Raw genomic sequence first — 19,061 nt, 5'->3', positions numbered from 1 at the left:
CTATTAATGTTTCTCAGATCCCTGTCTATACAAATTAGCATCTTATTGTAATAATTTTAGTGTGTGATGTATCTTCTCAAGGCAGAATTTGGGTTATTTTATCATTCATGTCAATTTCCAACTGCATTTCATATTAAGAGCACTTACAGAGTCTATACCATTTCATATTGCATGAATCTTTCTCTCTAAATTATCTTCTTGGATTTTTCCTTTTTGAGTGCTGAGAATTTTCAGAATCTAAATGTGATTTACTCATTAACCATTAGATCATGGCCTGAAGCACAATTTTCCTTATACTGAATTTAATGTTCTTTAAAATATATCATTTCACATCTTCTGATTTCACACATCTAAAATATATTTTTAAAATATATTATACATACATATATATATATGCATGAACTAGGCATTTAAAAATTTAAAACAAGTAAACCACAAATTTATTATTTGTTTTGTATTTGTTTTATATATCTATTTATTGTTTAAAGTATGTAAGATTTTTCAAGCAACATACTTCACTGTACTGATATGCATCTAATTCACAAAAATACTCTTTCAATTTCACAAATACTACTGGTCACATTTCCACATTTGGATTTTTTTTTGAAATATGCATAAGAGCTTAAGTGACTAAGCAAATTTAAATATAGACATTTATTTACACAAACATCTGTGAGAAAGTTTGTTAACGGTAATTCAATTTACAGACAAATAGAGATTCAGAATTCATAGACACACATGCACACACACATATATATATTCACTTTTCCCTGACTCCTAAGCTATTCCTTTTTATTGTTCCATCTTACCAATGTTTGTGGTGTGCTTGTGTGTGTGTTGTTTCAACACTTCTGATAAGAATCCTTACTTAAAATTCTATTATAATTATCTTATGAGACAGTTTATCCAGAAGAAACATAATGACTATATTAATTTTTTTTCTTGTTTCTAAATAGTAGCAGATGGTGTGAACTTTATCCATTATATTTCCTGCATCTGAGCCTCTCTCCTGGGGATAATTGAAAGATTTTTAAATTAGTGTGTTTAAAATAACCAGATATTTATTTTTATCATTAATTTACTCTTCTATACCAATATATGAAGATGATGTTTCATACTCTAGTATTAAAATACAAAGTTGATTTTTAAAGATGAATTTATTTAAATGTTTTCCCTCTTCTTTTTTAAAATAACAAAGCAATAACTCTAAATGGAGGACTTCTGGAGTTAAATATATGTGCAATATTTGCTTTTACTGTCAATATTTTATCAATTTTTGAACTTTGAAATTATTTGTAATAATATATTTATAGTTTTAAAATTGAAATAAATGTGCTTATCTAAAATATTTAAGAAATGCAACAAAGGAGGAATATGACAAACTTTTAAATTTTCATGAAAAACTGTTTTTTAAGTTAAAATAATTATCTTAATGAAAACATAATATAAAGCAATGTACATTTTCTTCAGTGTATACTAAATTTGCAGATCTAAAATGGTTATTTTGTTATTTAAGTAAAATAATCTTTTACTAATTACAGGCCTTCCCCAAGAACTATACATGAGTAATATTTTTAATATTGTTTTAGAAATGTTTTTGAAATTATTCTCACAAGACCACAGCTAACTAATTTCTCAAGATAAACAAAACATTTCTTGCAAATTCATCTTGCAATTTTAGTTCTACTCTTAATCATTGGCATTAAAATGTAAGGCATGCATTCTCAGTTGGTTCAGCCATGTCTAACTCTGCACAACACTGTGAACTGTAGCCCACCAGGCCCCTCTGTCTATGGGAATTCTCCAGGCAAGAATACTGGGGTGAGTTGCTATGCCCTTTTCCAAGGAATCTTCCTGACTCAGGGATCAAACCTGTGTCTCTTATGTCTCCTACATTGGCAGGCATGTTCTTTACCACTAGTGCCACCTGGGAAGTCCAACAATGCTGAGATCTAGTCTTTGTCAGGGTTTCTTGTTTGAAATAAATATATCAAAATACCTGTTTAGATTATTTTTTAAGTACTTACTACATTATATTTAGTTTACTCTTTAGTATTTTCACAGCATATGTAAATGCACTATGAAAGAATACACGGGAGTAAATTACTAGTTGCATTTTTTTTTTCTACTGAACTTGGAGCTATTGAAAAATTAGCAATAGCAATTCACTAAAACATTTAACAACTATTTCTGTGTGCCAGGCATTTCTGTTGGCTTTTGAAATATAAATGCTTTTACCAAAAATATATTCCTTCATTCTATGAAACAAATAAACATAAAGTAGCTGATTTATTTCACAAATAGTTAATGAACTCCTAAAATATCTATATGCCAGAGGTGTATTTAAATCATTCTAGGTAGTTAGCATATCAGGGTAAACTGCAACCTCATAAGCAATGAAAATTAAAATATATCTTTTGGAAAAAAAATTATATTTAAACTGATCTCTGAAGGAGTAAAGTTATTCATGAGAATCGCAATGTTTTATGCAAGTTTCAGGTAAATAAAAAATTTGTGTGTGAAAGCTTTAGAGGAAAGAAATCTAATACATAGCAGGAAGTAGAATTAGTATTCCTAGAATTAAAGATTGAGCTGAAGAGTATTAAAAGTTGAAGTATCAGATCAGATAGGTACTTATAACATGTGATCTGTTATTTGAACCAAGGAGGCAATAAACACTGAGAGCTGCTTGGCAGTGTGTAGAATTTATGATGTAATAGTTTTGGATTGGCCTGTAGGTAGGCATCTTAAAGGGAAAAGAGATGGGTAATTTGGAGGAGTTAACTTTTTTAAAGTTAGTGTTATGTAAGTTACTCAACAATGTTGTCTGACTCTTTGTGACCTCATGGATTGTAGCCCACCATGATTTTCTCCAGTCCATGGAATTCTCCAGGTCAGAATACTGGAGTGGATAGCCATTTCCCTCTCCAGGACATCTTATCAGCTCAAGGATTGAACCAAGATCTCCTTCATAGTAGGCAAACTCTTTTCCGCAGTTTAATCTTCCAAATGTAACTGTGTCCTATTCCATGAGCTGTTATTTTTGCCTAATCCATATATTGTTTGGAAAAATATATGCTTTTTATCAGGTTTGTTTGAAAGAGGGAAAGTAAATGATGTTTAGGCCTGAATTGTTTAGCATTGGGACAGAATTGCATGTTGGTCAGCTCTCCACCATTAAGAAATGAACAATTTAAAAAAAAAAAGAAATTAAAAAAAAAAAAGAAATGAACAATAATAATGCCTGTAGAAAAGACAGTAATGCCCTTGAGAAAAGCAGTTTCATTATTTGGGTGGTTGGAGAAGTAGGATTTCAGTGGATTGAGGAGCACTCAGGAAGTCAGGGGTTAAGATAAAGGGTACAGACAATACCTTCAAGACATGGTTGGGAAAGGAAGTAGAAAGGAACATCTATGGCTGGAGTAATTCAAGAAGTTACTGACAGGACCACAAATCATGAAGAGGCAAAAAGACAGCTTACTTGGGCTCTTAGAGTTTCAAAGTGAGATCACAAATTCTGGAGGGAAACAGAATAATATACCACTGGAGGACATCCCCTGGGGACAATCCTCCAATTACAAATAAAGACACAGTTGGGTGGAGCACAGGGAAAGTGAAGTCACTCAGTCGTGTTCCACTCTTTGCGACCCCGTGGACTATAGCCCACCAGGCTCCTCCGTCCATGGGATTCTGCAGGCAAGAATACTGGAGTGGGTTTCCATTTCCTTCTCCAGGGGATCTTCCTGACCCAGGGATCAAACCAAGGTCTCCCGCATTGCAGGCAGACGCTTTAACCTCTGAGCCACCAGGTAGAACACAGGGAAAGGTGTTAGAGGTGAAATTAAATCATGGTCTGTTAATACTTAAGTAGACTAGAAGCCTAGTTTGTTGAATACAAAAGGCTTATCATAACAATATGTTTTATTGTTACATAGTGAGGTAAAGGTAGGTGTTTGGAAGTTGAATCCAGTGTTTCCAGGTAATTGCCAGGTACTGTTGGAAGAAACATTTCTAGAAAACTGTTGGGGGCTGCTAGGTATTATCTGTTCTTTTGACAAAGAAGAAAAGGCAGCTGTAGCACAGTAAATTAATAGGATATTCTGGGACAGTAGATGAATTCTGAATAAGACATAGTAGAGGGATGATAGAAAGATCAAAGATAGCCAAGGCAAAAGGTTCCCAGTATTCAATCAGTAATCTGGAGCATTGATTGGGGTCCAAATGTCTGTTAGATTTCCTCCAGTGGCTAGACTTTGGGAAATGTAGATGATGGCATTATTTTCCCAGGCATATGGGGTCTGGATAGATTTTGAGAGAGATAATGATAATACTAGAGAAGGAAATGGCAACCCACTCCAGTAATCTTGCCTGAAGAATCCCTGGACAGAGGAGCCTGGCAGGCTATAGTCCATGGGTTCACAGAGTCAGACACGACTGAGTGTCTGAACTGAACTGAGAATGGCTCCTGGCTCTGGTTAGTGAAAGAATTTTAAGCCAAACAGATTAATTAAGTGACCAAGAACTGAAGCCAGAGACTTACTCTCAGCAGAGTTAAGACAAGATGTATGGTTTTCATAGACTTACCACTAATGAAGGATGCTCACTCTATGTAGGGCAAAGAACATTAATAAATCCATAGCTACACTGAGGAGTCCCAAAACTTTAAAAATCTGGTTCTTCATAGTTAAAATCAAAGGACCAAAGGACCAGAGTCATGTCTTCTAAACTTTCATTCCAGGCATAAATTCATCATAAAAGTTTTCACTCATTGAAAATTTTGCCTATAAGAAGGAAAGTAAGAAGAAAGAGTGGCAAGCTGATGCATCATCAGATATTACATAATGAAGAAGATATAGCAATTCCCTGATGACAGCAATTAGAACAAAGGTAATGAGAGAGATTTAATCAGATTTACTCAGGGACCATGCTGACTACTGGCCTGGTCCAGAGTCTTGGAAGGGTTGTCTGCATGACATACCATTAGCTTCACGTCAGAGTCAGTTTCAGTTCTAGGTCTCAAGGTAATTCAGAGGCCCAATAAGGTAGGGAAGCATCTTTTTTTTAAAGGGTAAATATGATTCTAAGAGGTAATAACTTTATATTTAGTATCATAAAGTTTGTTTGGAAGTACCTGATAGGATCTCTTCCATCTGGGCTGTAAGGCATCCTTTGCAAGCTATCTTTTCCATTAAACATAGTCTCCTGGCTGTTAATTGTGGTACTTTATATTGTCTCCTGGGAACTCACTGTGTAAAGATTTTTGTCAGGTACTCATTTTGCTTTACAGGCTTAATGAGAATTTAACAATAATATAAAAAATATCCCTTGACTAGAAGGAGCTCATCTAACCCTGAGCCAAAACTCATGGATTTCTAGTGTTTATTTCTAAGGGTGACTATTTGTTTTCCAAAATGTGTAGATCTTACATTTAATAGAACAACTGTTAGGAATTGAGGCCAAAAATAAAAGATTGAAAGCCTCAGAAGTTTTACCAATTGAGTTTTGATAATGACGCTGATTCTTTCTACTAGACCAGAAAATTGAGGCTAATAGGCACAATGGAAATGCCATATAATATGCCAGATTTCACAAACAACATTTGAAATTTGTCCAGTGAAATGGCTACCTTTGACACTATGTAATTCTAAGGGAATTTCCTAAGTAAGAATAATCTTTCCCAATCATATTTCTAACCCACTGCCAAGTGACTAATCTGCAAGAAAAGGCTTCCATGCATTGGGAATTTGTGCAAATCATCCCCCGAATATATTTGTATCCTTGAGAGGAAGACAGCTGGATAAAATACAGTTGGCAGATAGCAAAGGCACCTGGAATCAAAGAAAGTGGTCTTGAGGAGTATGAATAAGCTTTCCTACGTTATACCTAACTCAGATCTGACACCTCTAACATGTTTTGGCTGCTGTTGTGGGAGGTTTTCAAAAGTATTGTTTTCCCCAAATATTTTTTATCAGTATCCCCATTATGGTTTCTTGAGGGACTGCAGGATAGCTCTTTGGCCCCTAACAAAGCCCAGTATTTTACTTGAGTTTTGACAAATTGGAGTTTATCCCTTAAGACCTCATGTCCTTAGTATGCTAGTGAGTGAGGAGGTGTAGGTTGTCCCTGAGGCTTGCTTCCTCAATGGGAGAACATAGCAAATGTTTGTCAACATATTGGCATGAAGCAGAGTCATTAGCAAAATATACATGGGCCAAATCTTAGTTCAATATCTGTGAAAAATAAGTAGGGCTTTCCATGATGCTCTGAGACGCAAAGTAAACTGACATCTTACCCACATAAAGGCAAACAGGTACTGATCATCTGGATGTATAGAAATGCTGAAGAAAGCACTACATAAATCTCTAACTGTTAAAAGCTGTGGACTTCCCTGGTGGCTCAAATGGTAAAGAATCTGCCCAAAATGTGGGAGATTGGGGTTCAATCCCTGGGTTGAAAAGATCCCCTGGAGGAGGGCATGGCAACCCACTTCAGTATTCTTGGAGAATTTCATGGACTGAGGAGCCTGGAGAGCTACAGTCCATGCGGTTGCGAACAGTCAGACATGATTGATCAAACACACACATAAAAGCACTACATGTTTGGAAGGATTAACTTGAGAAGAGTAGGAGGGATGGGGACCACAGGGAGATGTGGTATTACTATATTGTTTATGGCTCAAAGATTTTGAATGAAATGGCTGCCTGCATTATGAAGTTTGTGTATGGGAAGGACTGATGTGTTACAAGGACTTGGTCATGGGATTATGAGGCCCCTTTAGGGGTATGCCTTGGCAAGGGGACACATTTTTTTCTAGGGCTTCAGATCTGAGAAGGTTTTGCCTCAAGGGAGGCAAAGATTTACTAGGGTCTGTTGTTCTTCAGTCACTAAAACGTGTCTGACTCTCTGCAGCCCCGTCAACTACAGCACACCAGGCATCTGTTTCCTTCACTGTCTGCTGGAGTTTGCTTAAACTCAGGTCCGTTAAGTCAGTGCTATCCAACCATTTCATCCTCTGTCACCCCATGGACTGTAGCCCGCCAGCATCCTCTGTCCATGGGATTTCCCAAACAAGAATACTGAAGTGGGTTGACATTTCCTTCTCCAGGTGATCTTCCCATTCCAGGGATCAAATCCAGGGAATGAGGCACAGATTTTTATTTGTAGGAAGGAACTTAGAATCAGTATCTGAACGTGAAGTAATGTTTGATTCACAGACCTTTTGGGTTTCATGAGTTTATTGGGAGACTTCAGTAAATCAATTGAAATAGGCTTCCCTCTCTATTTGCTTAGTTTCAGACCTCTTAGCTTCTAGTTATACACGCAAAAAGAACAATTTTGGAATTTCAAAAACTCACTGTTGTGGCCAGATCAATTTTATGCCATGAAATGATGGGACCAGATGCCATGATCTTAGTCTTTTGCATGATGAGTTTTAAGCCAGCTTTTTCACTCTCCTCTTTCACTTTCATTAAGAGGGCTCTTTAGTTCCTCTTCACTTGCTTCCGTAAGGGTGGTGTCATCTGCATATCTGAGATTATTGATGTTTCTCCTGGCAATCTTAATTCCATCTTGTGATTCATCCAGGCCAGCATTTTGCCTGATGTACTCTGCATGTAAGTTAAATAAGCATGGTGACAATATACAGTCTTCATGTAATCCTTTTTGCATTTTGAGCCAGTTTATTTTTCCATGTACGGTTCTAACTTTTGCTTCTTGATCTACACACAAGTTTCTCAGGAGGCAGGTAAGGTGGTCTGATATTCCCATCTCTTTAAGAATTTTCCAGTTTGTTTTGGTCCACAAAGTCAAACTGGAGGAGGAAATGGAAACCCATTTCAGTATCCTTACTTGGAGAATACCATGGACAGAGGAACCTCGTGGGCTACAGTCCATGGGATCTCAAAGATTTGGACATGACTGAGCAACACACACACACACACACACACACACACACACACACACACACACACACAGAGGCTTTAGTGCAGTCTATGAAGCAGAGGTAGTTGTTTTTTTTTGTTGTTGTTGTTGTTTCCCCTGGAATTCCCTTGTTTTTTCTATGATACAACAGACGTTGGGAATTTTATATCTAGTTTCTCTGGCTTTTCTAAATCCAGCTTGTACATCTGGAAGTTCTCAGTTCACATACTGTTGAAGCCTATCTTGGAGAATTTTGAGTATTATTTTCTTAGCATGTGAGATGAGTGTATTTGTGTGGTAGTTTGAATATTCTTTGGCATTGCCCTTCTTTTGGATTGGAATTGAAAACACCTTTTCCAGTCCGGTAGCCACCACTGTTTAATAACATAGTTCTTTTCAGAAGGTCAAAAATAATTTGTTTTCTTTTTATTGTTTTAATACTTTAGGTTCAGGAAATCTTAAATATGTTTAAATTTTAGTGGGAAGAAGTCATATTAGACTTCTAAAATTGTATTTCTTAAAAATAGAGGCTTTAGGGACTTCCCTTGTGGTTCTGTGGCTAAGACTCTGCTCTCCCAATGTAGAGGGCCCAGATTTGATCCCTGGTCAGGGAACTAGATACCCTATGCTAAAGGCTTTATATTATTGGATAAATAAGAATAAAATAAAAGGATAAATAACAATAAAAATAAAAATTACTATGTCATATCACAACAGATGTTAGACTCTCAGATTAGAAAGAGACTATAATGTTTATCTAGTTTGAAGACATAAAATTCAATAATCCAATGTCAGATTTTTCAGGCATTTTAGATATAGAAAACATTGTAAAGATATGACATTTATATCTTAAAATTTTGAGATTACATTTATTAAAATAATAAGCCTAGGTGTATATTAAGTCTTCATTATACAGTGAACTTCAGCTTAAAATTAATAAGCATCCTGAAACTGCTTTTTATATCTTGAGCCAAAATTGAAGAACAACAAGCCTTACTCAAGTCTGAGATCAGGAAATGATTTAAGAGGAAATGTGTAAGAACTGTGACAGTGACTTACTTTATAAGGAGAAAATAGCATCAAACCAACATAACTGTTTCTCTCACAATTCAACTTCTCTTCAGGAAAAGTAACTTGTTTTCATAGATAACATGAAAAAACAAAGCATTAGAAATTTTAGGACAGAAATCTAGGAATGAATATCAGTTCAATTCAGTTCAGTTGCTCAGCTGTGTCCAACTCTTTGCGACCCCATGATTGCAGCACTCCAGGCCTCCCTGTCCATCACCAACTCCTGGAGTTTACTTAAATTCATGTCCATCGAGTCAGTGATGCCATCCAGCCATCTCATCCTCTATCATCCCCTTCTCCTCCTGCCCCCAATCCCTCCCAGAGTCAGGGTCTTTTCCAGTGAGTCAACTCTTCGCGTGAGGTGGCCAAAGTACTGGAGTTTCAGCTTTAGCATCATTCCTTCCAAAGAAATCCCAGGGCTGATCTCCTACAGAATGGACTGGTCGGATCTCCTTGCAGTCCAAGGGAATCTCAAGAGTCTTCTCCAACACCACAGTTCAAAAGCATCAATTCTTCAATGCTCAGCTTTCTTCACAGTCCAACTCTCACATCCATACATGACCACTGGAAGAACCATAGCCTTGACTAGATTGACCTTTGTTGGCAAAGTAATGCCTCTGCTTTTTAATATGCTATCTAGGTTGGTCATAACTTTCCTTCCAAGAAGTAAGTGTCTCTTAATTTAATGACTGCAATCACCATCTGCAGTGATGAACTTTGAAAAAATAATTTTTGAGGCTTGTTTTTCACTCTGTTCTTTTAAGACTTATTCTCAAATATTTTCAAATTCTTCAGAAAAGGCTCAAGTTCCTGTCATAAACATTTGCTAATATACCTAGGTTATGTAAAAAAAAAAAAAAAAAAAAAAAAGACTACCTTGACAGTAATTAGCTGTTTTACTTTGCTAGATCTTGTCAAATTCTATGTATGCCCTATTTCATTTTATGTCTATGGTCTCACCAATCTCTAAAATTGAAAGCAAAATAAATTATATTTTCCCTATCTCCTCTACTATTGCATCCATCACAACTTGAGTGATTTGAAAATAAAATATACTAGATCATTTTTCCAATAACATTTCCCAAGCTATGAAATTCTTAATGAGGTGTAAAACTTTCTGCCCTAAGTACATTATTTAACTTGTAGAAAGTTAAAATAATGATCTGAATCTATCCCAAACGTCCTGGAAACCTATCTGGAGCCATTTTGCAGGGCTGTCTCTAATATCTTGACTTTTAGACATTTTTCATGTCATTATCAGTATCAGTCTGATACCAGACCAGAAATATCAGGGTCTTAAAGGGACATTCTTGATCTAATTGGCAACTTATAGTTCTGACTCTATTCTCCATAGTTAAATGAGAGTCAATAATATGCTCATTCTTGATTTAAAGATGTCTCATTCAGGGAATTTTGAGACTTTTCTGTTCAGTGTGTTGATGTTTGAAATAATTCTGTTATTCTTGTCGCATATACCTAAGCCTGAATTTCTAAAATATATGCTGGAAAATACCATATTATGGGGTTGTAATTTGCAAACTTGTGAAAAGAAGACAAATACTATAGAAATTTTTCTATTAACTATTTTGAATATTCATTATTGCTATTAAATATTTTAAATATTTAAAAGAAAACATGCAAATTCTGATGAAAATAACAATGTTACAAAGGAAAATACTACAGATAACAGAGAATACACATAATTTTAATGGATTTAGATTCATAAGCTTGTCTGTATATTCTTTGGGTGTTTGACATATACAAAAACATCTTCTGGAAATAATACCAAATGTGTTTTTTCTTATCTAACTCTAATGGCCTTTTTTTTTTTTTTTAATTTGCTAACATTACACTGGCAAGGCCCTATAGAAAAATGTTGAATAGAAGTAGTACTAGTAGATTTTGTTGTTAATTTCAAGGTGAAAAGGATTCAACAAAATTTGATATTTGCTGTATGAATGAATGAAGTAGTTTATATAATTAAAAGTTTTCCTTTAAGTCCAACTTAGTTTTGATGCATTACCAACCATATATTTGATACTTTTATTTTTTTTATTCATTTCTCTTTCACATACTTTTCTATATTTGGTTGCTAATATTTTCTTACAATTTATGTAAATACCTTTAAGAGAGACAATGACCATTAATTTTCCTTCCCCGCATCATCCTTTCCAGGTTTTGTATCAATGTTATATTTACCTCATTAAAATACTTGGAAGACATGATCTCTTTTTCCATTCTCTGGTGATAGTTTTTTTATTTTAGTTTAAATATTTCTACTTATGTTTTCAAATCATTGTTATGTTAAAGAATATTAATATTAATGGTTATTTTCACATCTACTAAATACCTAGCTGTGATCCATCCATCTAAAAATATCTGTAGTGCTTGGTGACCTGTTTCTAATGTTTGTTTTTCTCCCTGTAACTTCTTTATAAGTTTGCTACTTTTCTTTAATGTCAAGTGCTGTATGCACATACACAAGAAATCAAAGAATCTAAGGTTATCTCTTTCTAGTGATAATTTATTTTGACAGTTTGTTGGCATTTACATTAGAAAATCAACTTAATTCAATTGGAGGTTTCACTGATTCATATCTAGGTTTCAGCCTTTGTATCATCTTGTCTATTTCCAGTTTCTCTAACTTCTAGGATATAGTTCTTCAGAAGTTCAGTTGAGAGTCCATTAATTTGCCAAAGTTCCTTGTTTTTGTTAGCTCTTAAAGTCAAATTGTTATCTTTCAATCTCTGTTTAACTTCTAAACATACTATAACTATTTTCTACTCACCTAGCACATTTCATGTCAGTTCAGTTCAGTTGCTCAGTCGTGTCTGACTCTTTGCGACCCCATGAATCGAAGCATGCCAGGCCTCCCTGTCCATCACCAACTCCCGGAGTTCACTCAAACTAATGTCCATTGAGTCGGTGATGCCATCCAGCCATCTCATTCTCTGCGGTCTCTTTCTCCTCCTGCCCCCAATCCCTCCTAGCATCAGAGTCTTTTCCAATGAGTCAACTCTTTGAATGAGGCGCCCAAAGCATTGGAGTTTTGGCTTTAGCATCAGTCCTTCCAATGAACACTCAGGACAAATATCCTTTAGAGTGGACTGGTTGCATCTCCGTGCAGTCCAAGGCACTCTCAAGAGTCTTCTCCAACACCGCAGTTCAAAAGCATCAATTCTTCAGCGCTCAGCTTTCTTTATAGTCCAACTTTCACATCCATACATAACCACTGGAAAAACCATAGCCTTGATGAGCACATTTAGGAATCAGCAAATAACCACTAAGGGAAAAGTGGCACACAATAGTGGCCATGCCTGAACTTTCCTGCCTTATGGTCCCACATTTGCCCTACAGTTTTGACTACTTTTGGGAACAATATCCATTCTTCCACCAAGCCATATGGTACCAGCAGAAGTTCTGCTTAGTTCCCACATTATTAGCCTTTTAGGTTCTCAGACTCCTACTTGATGTTGCTTATAGTTGGTAGAAACCTCGAGGAGGAAGGAAAACATTGTGTTAAGTTTGAGCTGACTTTCATGAGTTTACCTTTATTCTAGGATCTTATTCTTTCAGATTCTAGCTGCCTTAGAAGCTATAGGTATATTCCAGTAGTTATTTTGATATTTTATGCAACTTTTTTTCTGGTGTTCTTGGTGAGGGGTTTAGTTAGCAACAAGTTATTACATTGTAAATGGAAGTAAAATACTCCATGTTACTTTCTAACTTGAAATATATCATTTATTTCCTTATTAATGTTATGCATCTAATACAGTGTCATTTTTTAAGTTTTTTTAAGAGTTTATTATCAGAGCACCTAATTGAGCCTGCTGGTCCTATCATGCATGTATATTGAGAGTGTTCTATACATAAAATATATATCGTAATGTTTTTATTATGAAACAGCCTATAATAATATTAGATATAAGAGCCAAAATTAAGTATCATGGATTTTATGAAATCCTAAAACCTGATGAAGCACAAGTTGGAATCAAGATAACTGGGAGAAATATCAATAGCCTCAGATATGCAGATGATGCCACCTTTATGGCAGAAAGTGAAGAAGAACTAAAGAGCTACTTGAAGAATGCGAAAGAGGAGAGTGAAAAAGTTGGCTTAAAGCTCAACATTCAGAAAACGAAGATCATGGCATCCCATCCCATCACTTCATGGAAAATAAATGGGGAAACAGTGGAAACAGTAGCTGACTTTATTTTTTGGGGCTTCAATATCACTGCAGATGGTGACTACAGCCATGAAATTAAAAGATGCTTACTCCTTGGAAGAAAAGTTATGAACAACCTATACAGCATATTAAAAAGCAGAGACATTAGTTTGCTAACAAATGTCCATCTAGTCAAGGCTACGGTTTTTCCAGTAGTCAAGTATGGATGCGAGATTTGGACTATAAAGAAAGCTGAGCACTGAAGAATTGATGCTTTTGAACTGTGGTGTTGGAGAAGACTCTTGAGAGTCCCTTGGACTGCAAGGAAATCCAACCAGTCCATCCTAAAGGAGATCAGTCCTGAGTGTTTATTTGCAGGATTGATTGAAGCTGAAACTCCAATACTTTGGCCACTTGATGCAAAGAGTTGACTCATTGGAAAAGACCCTGATCCTGGGAAAGATTGAGGGCAGGAGGAGAAGGGGATGACAGAGGATGAGATGGTTAGATGGCATCACGGACTCAATGGACATGAGTTTGGGTAAACTCCTGGAGTCAGTGATGGACAGGAAGGCCTGGTGTGCTTGTGGTCCATGGGGTCGCAAAGAGTCAGACATGACTGAGCGACTGAACTGAGTTTTTTACATAATTATATATGTATGTTTTTGTTTAATCAGTTGGGTACAGCATATGAGTCAGCAATCTACTTTCAAATTTTTGTCAGTCTTTTTGCAAATGACATTATACAATTTCTCACAGTAAAAATCACCTACTTATATAAAACATTTACTAAAACCTCACAAGAATAGTAACTTAGAAACATATCATTAAATGGTCAAACTCAATGTCAAATTGATTAAATTAACATTTAAGTAGTAATTCATTTTAGGGAGGTTATGCTTGTAATTTACCATTTCTCACTGTTTTCAAGTTTATTATCTCCTAATAAATACAGATAACCTATCTTTTAAATTTCTTTAAAGTAAGAAAAATTTACAATTCATTTATTGCTTTTTAAAACAAATCATTTAACCCCAAATGTATTTTTCTGACATATTAATAATGGACATAAGGAGAGAAGCTTAAATTTAAAACTAAACTTTGTATGTAGTTCTGAACAATTGGTGGCACTTTATAAACCCCATATTTTTGTGCTTTTTGTGTGTGGTTTGCAGACTGTCAGAAACTAGCCATTTGCTGACACCTCAAAGTGATATGGACTCTGGTAGCTCTGAAGAATTCTATCAGGCTGTGCACCATGCTGAGCAAACATTCAGAAAAATGGAAAGTTATTTGAAGCAACAGCAACTCTGTGATGTTATCCTGATTGTTGGGAACCGAAAAATACCTGCACATAGGTATAGTAATCTGCCTTTATCAGAAATATGAATGCATATATTTATAATGATGGTCTGGTATATAGAGTTCAAAATAGTCTACAAGTAGAGAGATAAGAATCCATGTTTTTAAGGATGTCTGGGTAATTTTCTTGGTGAGAGTTATAATGCCATGTTAAGTCACCTTTTTAAGAAGTAAAGCAAATGTAAATAGTTCAGAAATAACTCTTCCAATAAGGTTGAAAAATATCCCATTTTATTGATTCGTTACTGAGTCATACTAATTGTGAATCAATTCTGATTTAGGAGTATGTACCTAAGCTCTGAAATGAGATATGCTTTTCTGTCAAAATTGAAAGAAAATCAGGTTATTTTTTTGCATACACTTTTTATTTCAACTAGGAAATTCAATGTGATATCACAGGAAATTCATAGTGATATCTTTATTTTAAATATATTAAAGGTTCCTTAATTTGTGATGTACTGATATTATTCTAAGGCCCAATATATTAAAACATTAATGCATTTTTAAATATTCCTTATTACTTATAAATAACAATTCTAAGTAACATGAACTAGATATCTGATTATTTGTGTCCTATTGATATACTATTAGTTTATTTTTGGAAATTCATTACATTTGATGTTGATTTTTTTCCTCAATTTTTCTATTTATTTTTTGAAATTTTTATGAGAAAACAATTTAAATTTAATTTTTGATACTGATTATTTTAAATAGTTGAATATATGGACAAATCGCTTTAGGCTACCTTGATGTATGCCATTTAATACCATTAATACTGATGAATAAATAGAAAACAAAAAACTATAAAATAAATATTCACAATGTACCTCTCTTTCCCATATTTTTAAACTTATATTGCATTATCTAGATAATATATATGCACCTAAGTGCAAACTATTAAAATAATTCCAAAATATAAGGCTATATTTCTATTATGATAAGAATGTTAAATCATGGACATTGCATTTAAACCAATACACTAAAAATGCATAGGGAAGAACATTTGACACTAAATAATTAATCTAGATCTAATTCATCAACTAACTATGACAGCAATTCTAATAATATAATAGTGATAGTCACTAAACTGTGTCCAATCCTTTGAGACCCCAAGGACTAACGCATGCCAGGCTCCTCTGTCCATGGATTTCTCCAGACAAACATACTGGAGTGGGTTGCCATTTCCTTCTCCAATAATACAATATTCACACTTATTTTGCAAACAATTTTATGAAATTACATTATCATTAGCAATAGAACAATTGTATTATCATTATTATTGAGACAGAGTTGCAATGTGTGACAAATATGTAGATTATTCTAACCTATCATCTAAATAGCATCTAGATAAAAATTCTGTTAACAAGTGATTTTAATTTCATAATGTAGCTAAGTTTATTTTAATTACCCACTAGTTTAATATATATATATATACATATATATATTTGTTCAAGAAGACAGAGGGAATCACCTCAAAAGTATGTTAACAGAATAAATTCTCATTAATTTTTTTGAAACAGAGTTTTATATAATTTTAATAATCTTATTTTATAGACTTTTATTGGTACTAATTTAGTATCTCTCATTTGAAGCAATTTTAACCAGTATATCTGGCAATCTCCCATATTAATTATATTCTATTGTTTTCCATATTACTCTTCTTATCTAGACTGTTAATATTATTTTCTAAATAATTTGGTAAATTATGCATTTATTTTATAACAAATATGACCAAAACATAAGTTTGTTTATTGGTTTAGATTACTTTAAAATATATTTTAGCAATATATTATTTATGTGATTAATATTCTGAATATTTAAATATTTTATGTACTTAGCAGATATGAAATTTGATATATTATTGTCAGTTATCTGCATTTTTCTTAATATAAGAAAATTTTACCCTACTCACTAAATTTATTTAAATTAGGATTTGTATTTTCTCACTCTATAGTTTAAAACTTTAGTACTACCCTTTCAGTGAGTAGATATCTAAGTTAAACATATATTAACAAATATGTGGGAAAATATTTATGGGAAGCTTGAAAAAGGCAAGCACTGTTTTTAATAATTGCAAGTAGATTGCACCTCCTTGTTTATACTTTTGCAAAAGAAAATGACTATTATCAATGCAAAATCAAACCTATGCTTAAAAAATAATAATCTTAGTAGTAGTAACAAATGAACGGATTTTTAAGTTGTACTGTTATATTTTGATTAGCACAATTGAATATTGTCTTTGGACAAAATATATATAATGTCTCAGTTATTACCAGTGAATAATATGGGACTAGTAAGGTAAGTTCAAATCATGGAAAAACAAACAATTTGCATTAAGATCTATTCTGCCTGAAAAGACATTGCAAGTTAAATGTCATAGTCATTTACAAAGATCATGTGTGTTTTCTTTCATATTAATTGTCTTGTCATTTGAAACTTTCAAATCAATTCCCATTTAAGTTAACAGATTATGACCATTACTGACTTCCCATAAAATCTTTAGCTTATATGATGGCTATATTGCATATATACATTTAACCTGATGTAAGTCACAACTATTTATTAATGAAAGATCATGTATTTATAGATATATTCAGATTATTGTTAGGCATATTTTTAAGTAGATTAGCTCTGAAAGGCTAACAGTATTTAAGATAACCATTAATATATTTTCAGAATTAAAAATAATAAAAATCTTGATTTTATCTGTGCTTTAGTTTCTCAAAGAAATTTTAAAATACAGACTTCTTTTAAATGGTCCAGATTAATTGGTTAACAACTACCAAAGCAAAACATTTGAAGGTAAAACTCCAAATTCTAAATATAGGGATTTTTCTTAGGTAGGCTGCATATAATTAAGGACGTCAGATACTGAAAATTAGACTGGCAAACCCTGTATGCAAGACAGCAAAAGAGACACAGATGTATAGAACAGTCTTTTGGACTCAGTGGGAGAGGGAGAGGGTGGGATGATTTTGGAGAATGGCATTGAAACATGTATAATATCGTATATGAAACGAGTTGCCAGCCCAGGTTCAATGCATGATACTGGATGCTTGGGGCTGGTGCACTGGGATGACCCAGAGGGATGATATGGGGAGGGAAGAGGGAGGGGGGTTCAGGATGGGGAATACGTGTATACCTGTGGCAGATACATGTTGATGTATGGCAAAACCAATGCAATATTGTAAAGTAATTAACCTCCAATTAAAATAAATAAATTTATATTAAAAATAATTTAGACAGTCAAATTTTCAATAGTAAAAGAATTAAGGAGTTATACAAGTATATAATGAAATACAGTTAAGATTTTGAAAGTTTTTTTTCTCCCTTTAGCCATCATTAAGAATAAGTGCCTTGGATACAAGTAAATGAGAAAATCTTAAATAGCTGACTTCCTGTGAGTTGAAAATAATGGCGCTTTTAATTTTATGTGCATAGAAAAAGTGTGGAAGAATCTAAAACACAGTCAACAATCTGTGTTCTTAGGAAGCAAGGCTCTTAGACACGATAAAGAAGGCACTGGAATTATTTTTAATGTATAAACATGTATAAGTTTTAAACTTCTTAGTATGAACATTTCAAGATCGAATAAATTCTTAAGTGAAAAATAAAATGATATATGATAGAGAAGAAAGGATTTTGCTCTATAGACCAAAACATTGGGTATCTCAGGATGCAACATATTCTATTTTCATTTTCCTGCAGGGGCTTCCCTGGTGGCTCAGATGGTAAAGAATCTGCCAAAATGTGAAAGACCCAGGTTCTGGGTTGGGAAGATACCCTGGAGAAGGGAGTGGCAACCCACTCCTGTATTCTTGCCTGTAGAAGTCCATGAACAGAGGAGCCTGACAGCTACAGTCCATGGGCTTGCAAAGAGTAGGACACAACTGAGTGACTAGCACTTTGACAGTGTATTTATTTATTTCAAGAATATATTTATTACTCTAATATTCTTTACTGAGCACTAGTATTATGGAAATAGTTGAGGCTAAAAGGAGGAATTGCTATATTTAGAAACATATTTAATTTCACAAGTAACTTAGACATTAATACTCAAGAGTAGGCAAACAGTAATGTTTATCTCTACTGATGGAAAGTTAGTTTATAGATATTCTTTGATGGGAGCAGAATAAATTATAATAGTTCTGTACAAACTTCAGAAGAAAAAAAAAAGAAAGATCCCTGTGCCTGCTGGCATCAGTAACTCTAGGCAACTCCCATTGCACTAGGCTCTGGAAGTGCTCCTGTGGACATAGTATGCCTATGAGGCCCCCTCAATCCAGACTGGGTTCCTTGAACCCAGGCTTCTGGTTGACCCAACCAGACCAACTACCAGAGATCCAGGCTTTTATCCTTCCCAGTGTCGGGCCATCCACTTGTGCCGCCAAGTTCCAGTGCCAGGCTTGCCCCTGTGGATCCAAAATTTAAGTTGGTTCCCATGGATATGGGCTTCCTGGGCTCAGCAGGTAAATAATTCTCCTGCAATGCAGGAGACCTGAGTTTGATCCATGGGTTAGGAAGATCCCCTGGAAAAGTGAAA

At 34.4% G+C, this 19,061-nt stretch overlaps 1 protein-coding gene across 1 annotated transcript in view; it reads left to right on the top strand.

Moving 5' to 3' along the window:
* The window catches only part of KLHL1 (kelch like family member 1), a 548,398-nt gene that overhangs the window by 196,943 nt on the left and 332,394 nt on the right, over positions 1-19,061 (top strand). Inside the window, exon 2 of the mRNA XM_004012176.6 lies at positions 14,332-14,514. Within this exon, the coding sequence (XP_004012225.1) occupies positions 14,332-14,514 (183 nt within the window). The remainder of the gene's footprint in view (positions 1-14,331; positions 14,515-19,061) is intronic.

The sequence above is a fragment of the Ovis aries genome, chromosome 10, assembly GCF_016772045.2.
Source record: "Ovis aries strain OAR_USU_Benz2616 breed Rambouillet chromosome 10, ARS-UI_Ramb_v3.0, whole genome shotgun sequence".
NCBI classification, from domain to species: Eukaryota; Metazoa; Chordata; class Mammalia; order Artiodactyla; family Bovidae; genus Ovis; species Ovis aries.
The sequence above is the reverse complement of the archived record's forward strand: the minus strand, read 5'-3'. Positions and strand labels throughout refer to the sequence as shown.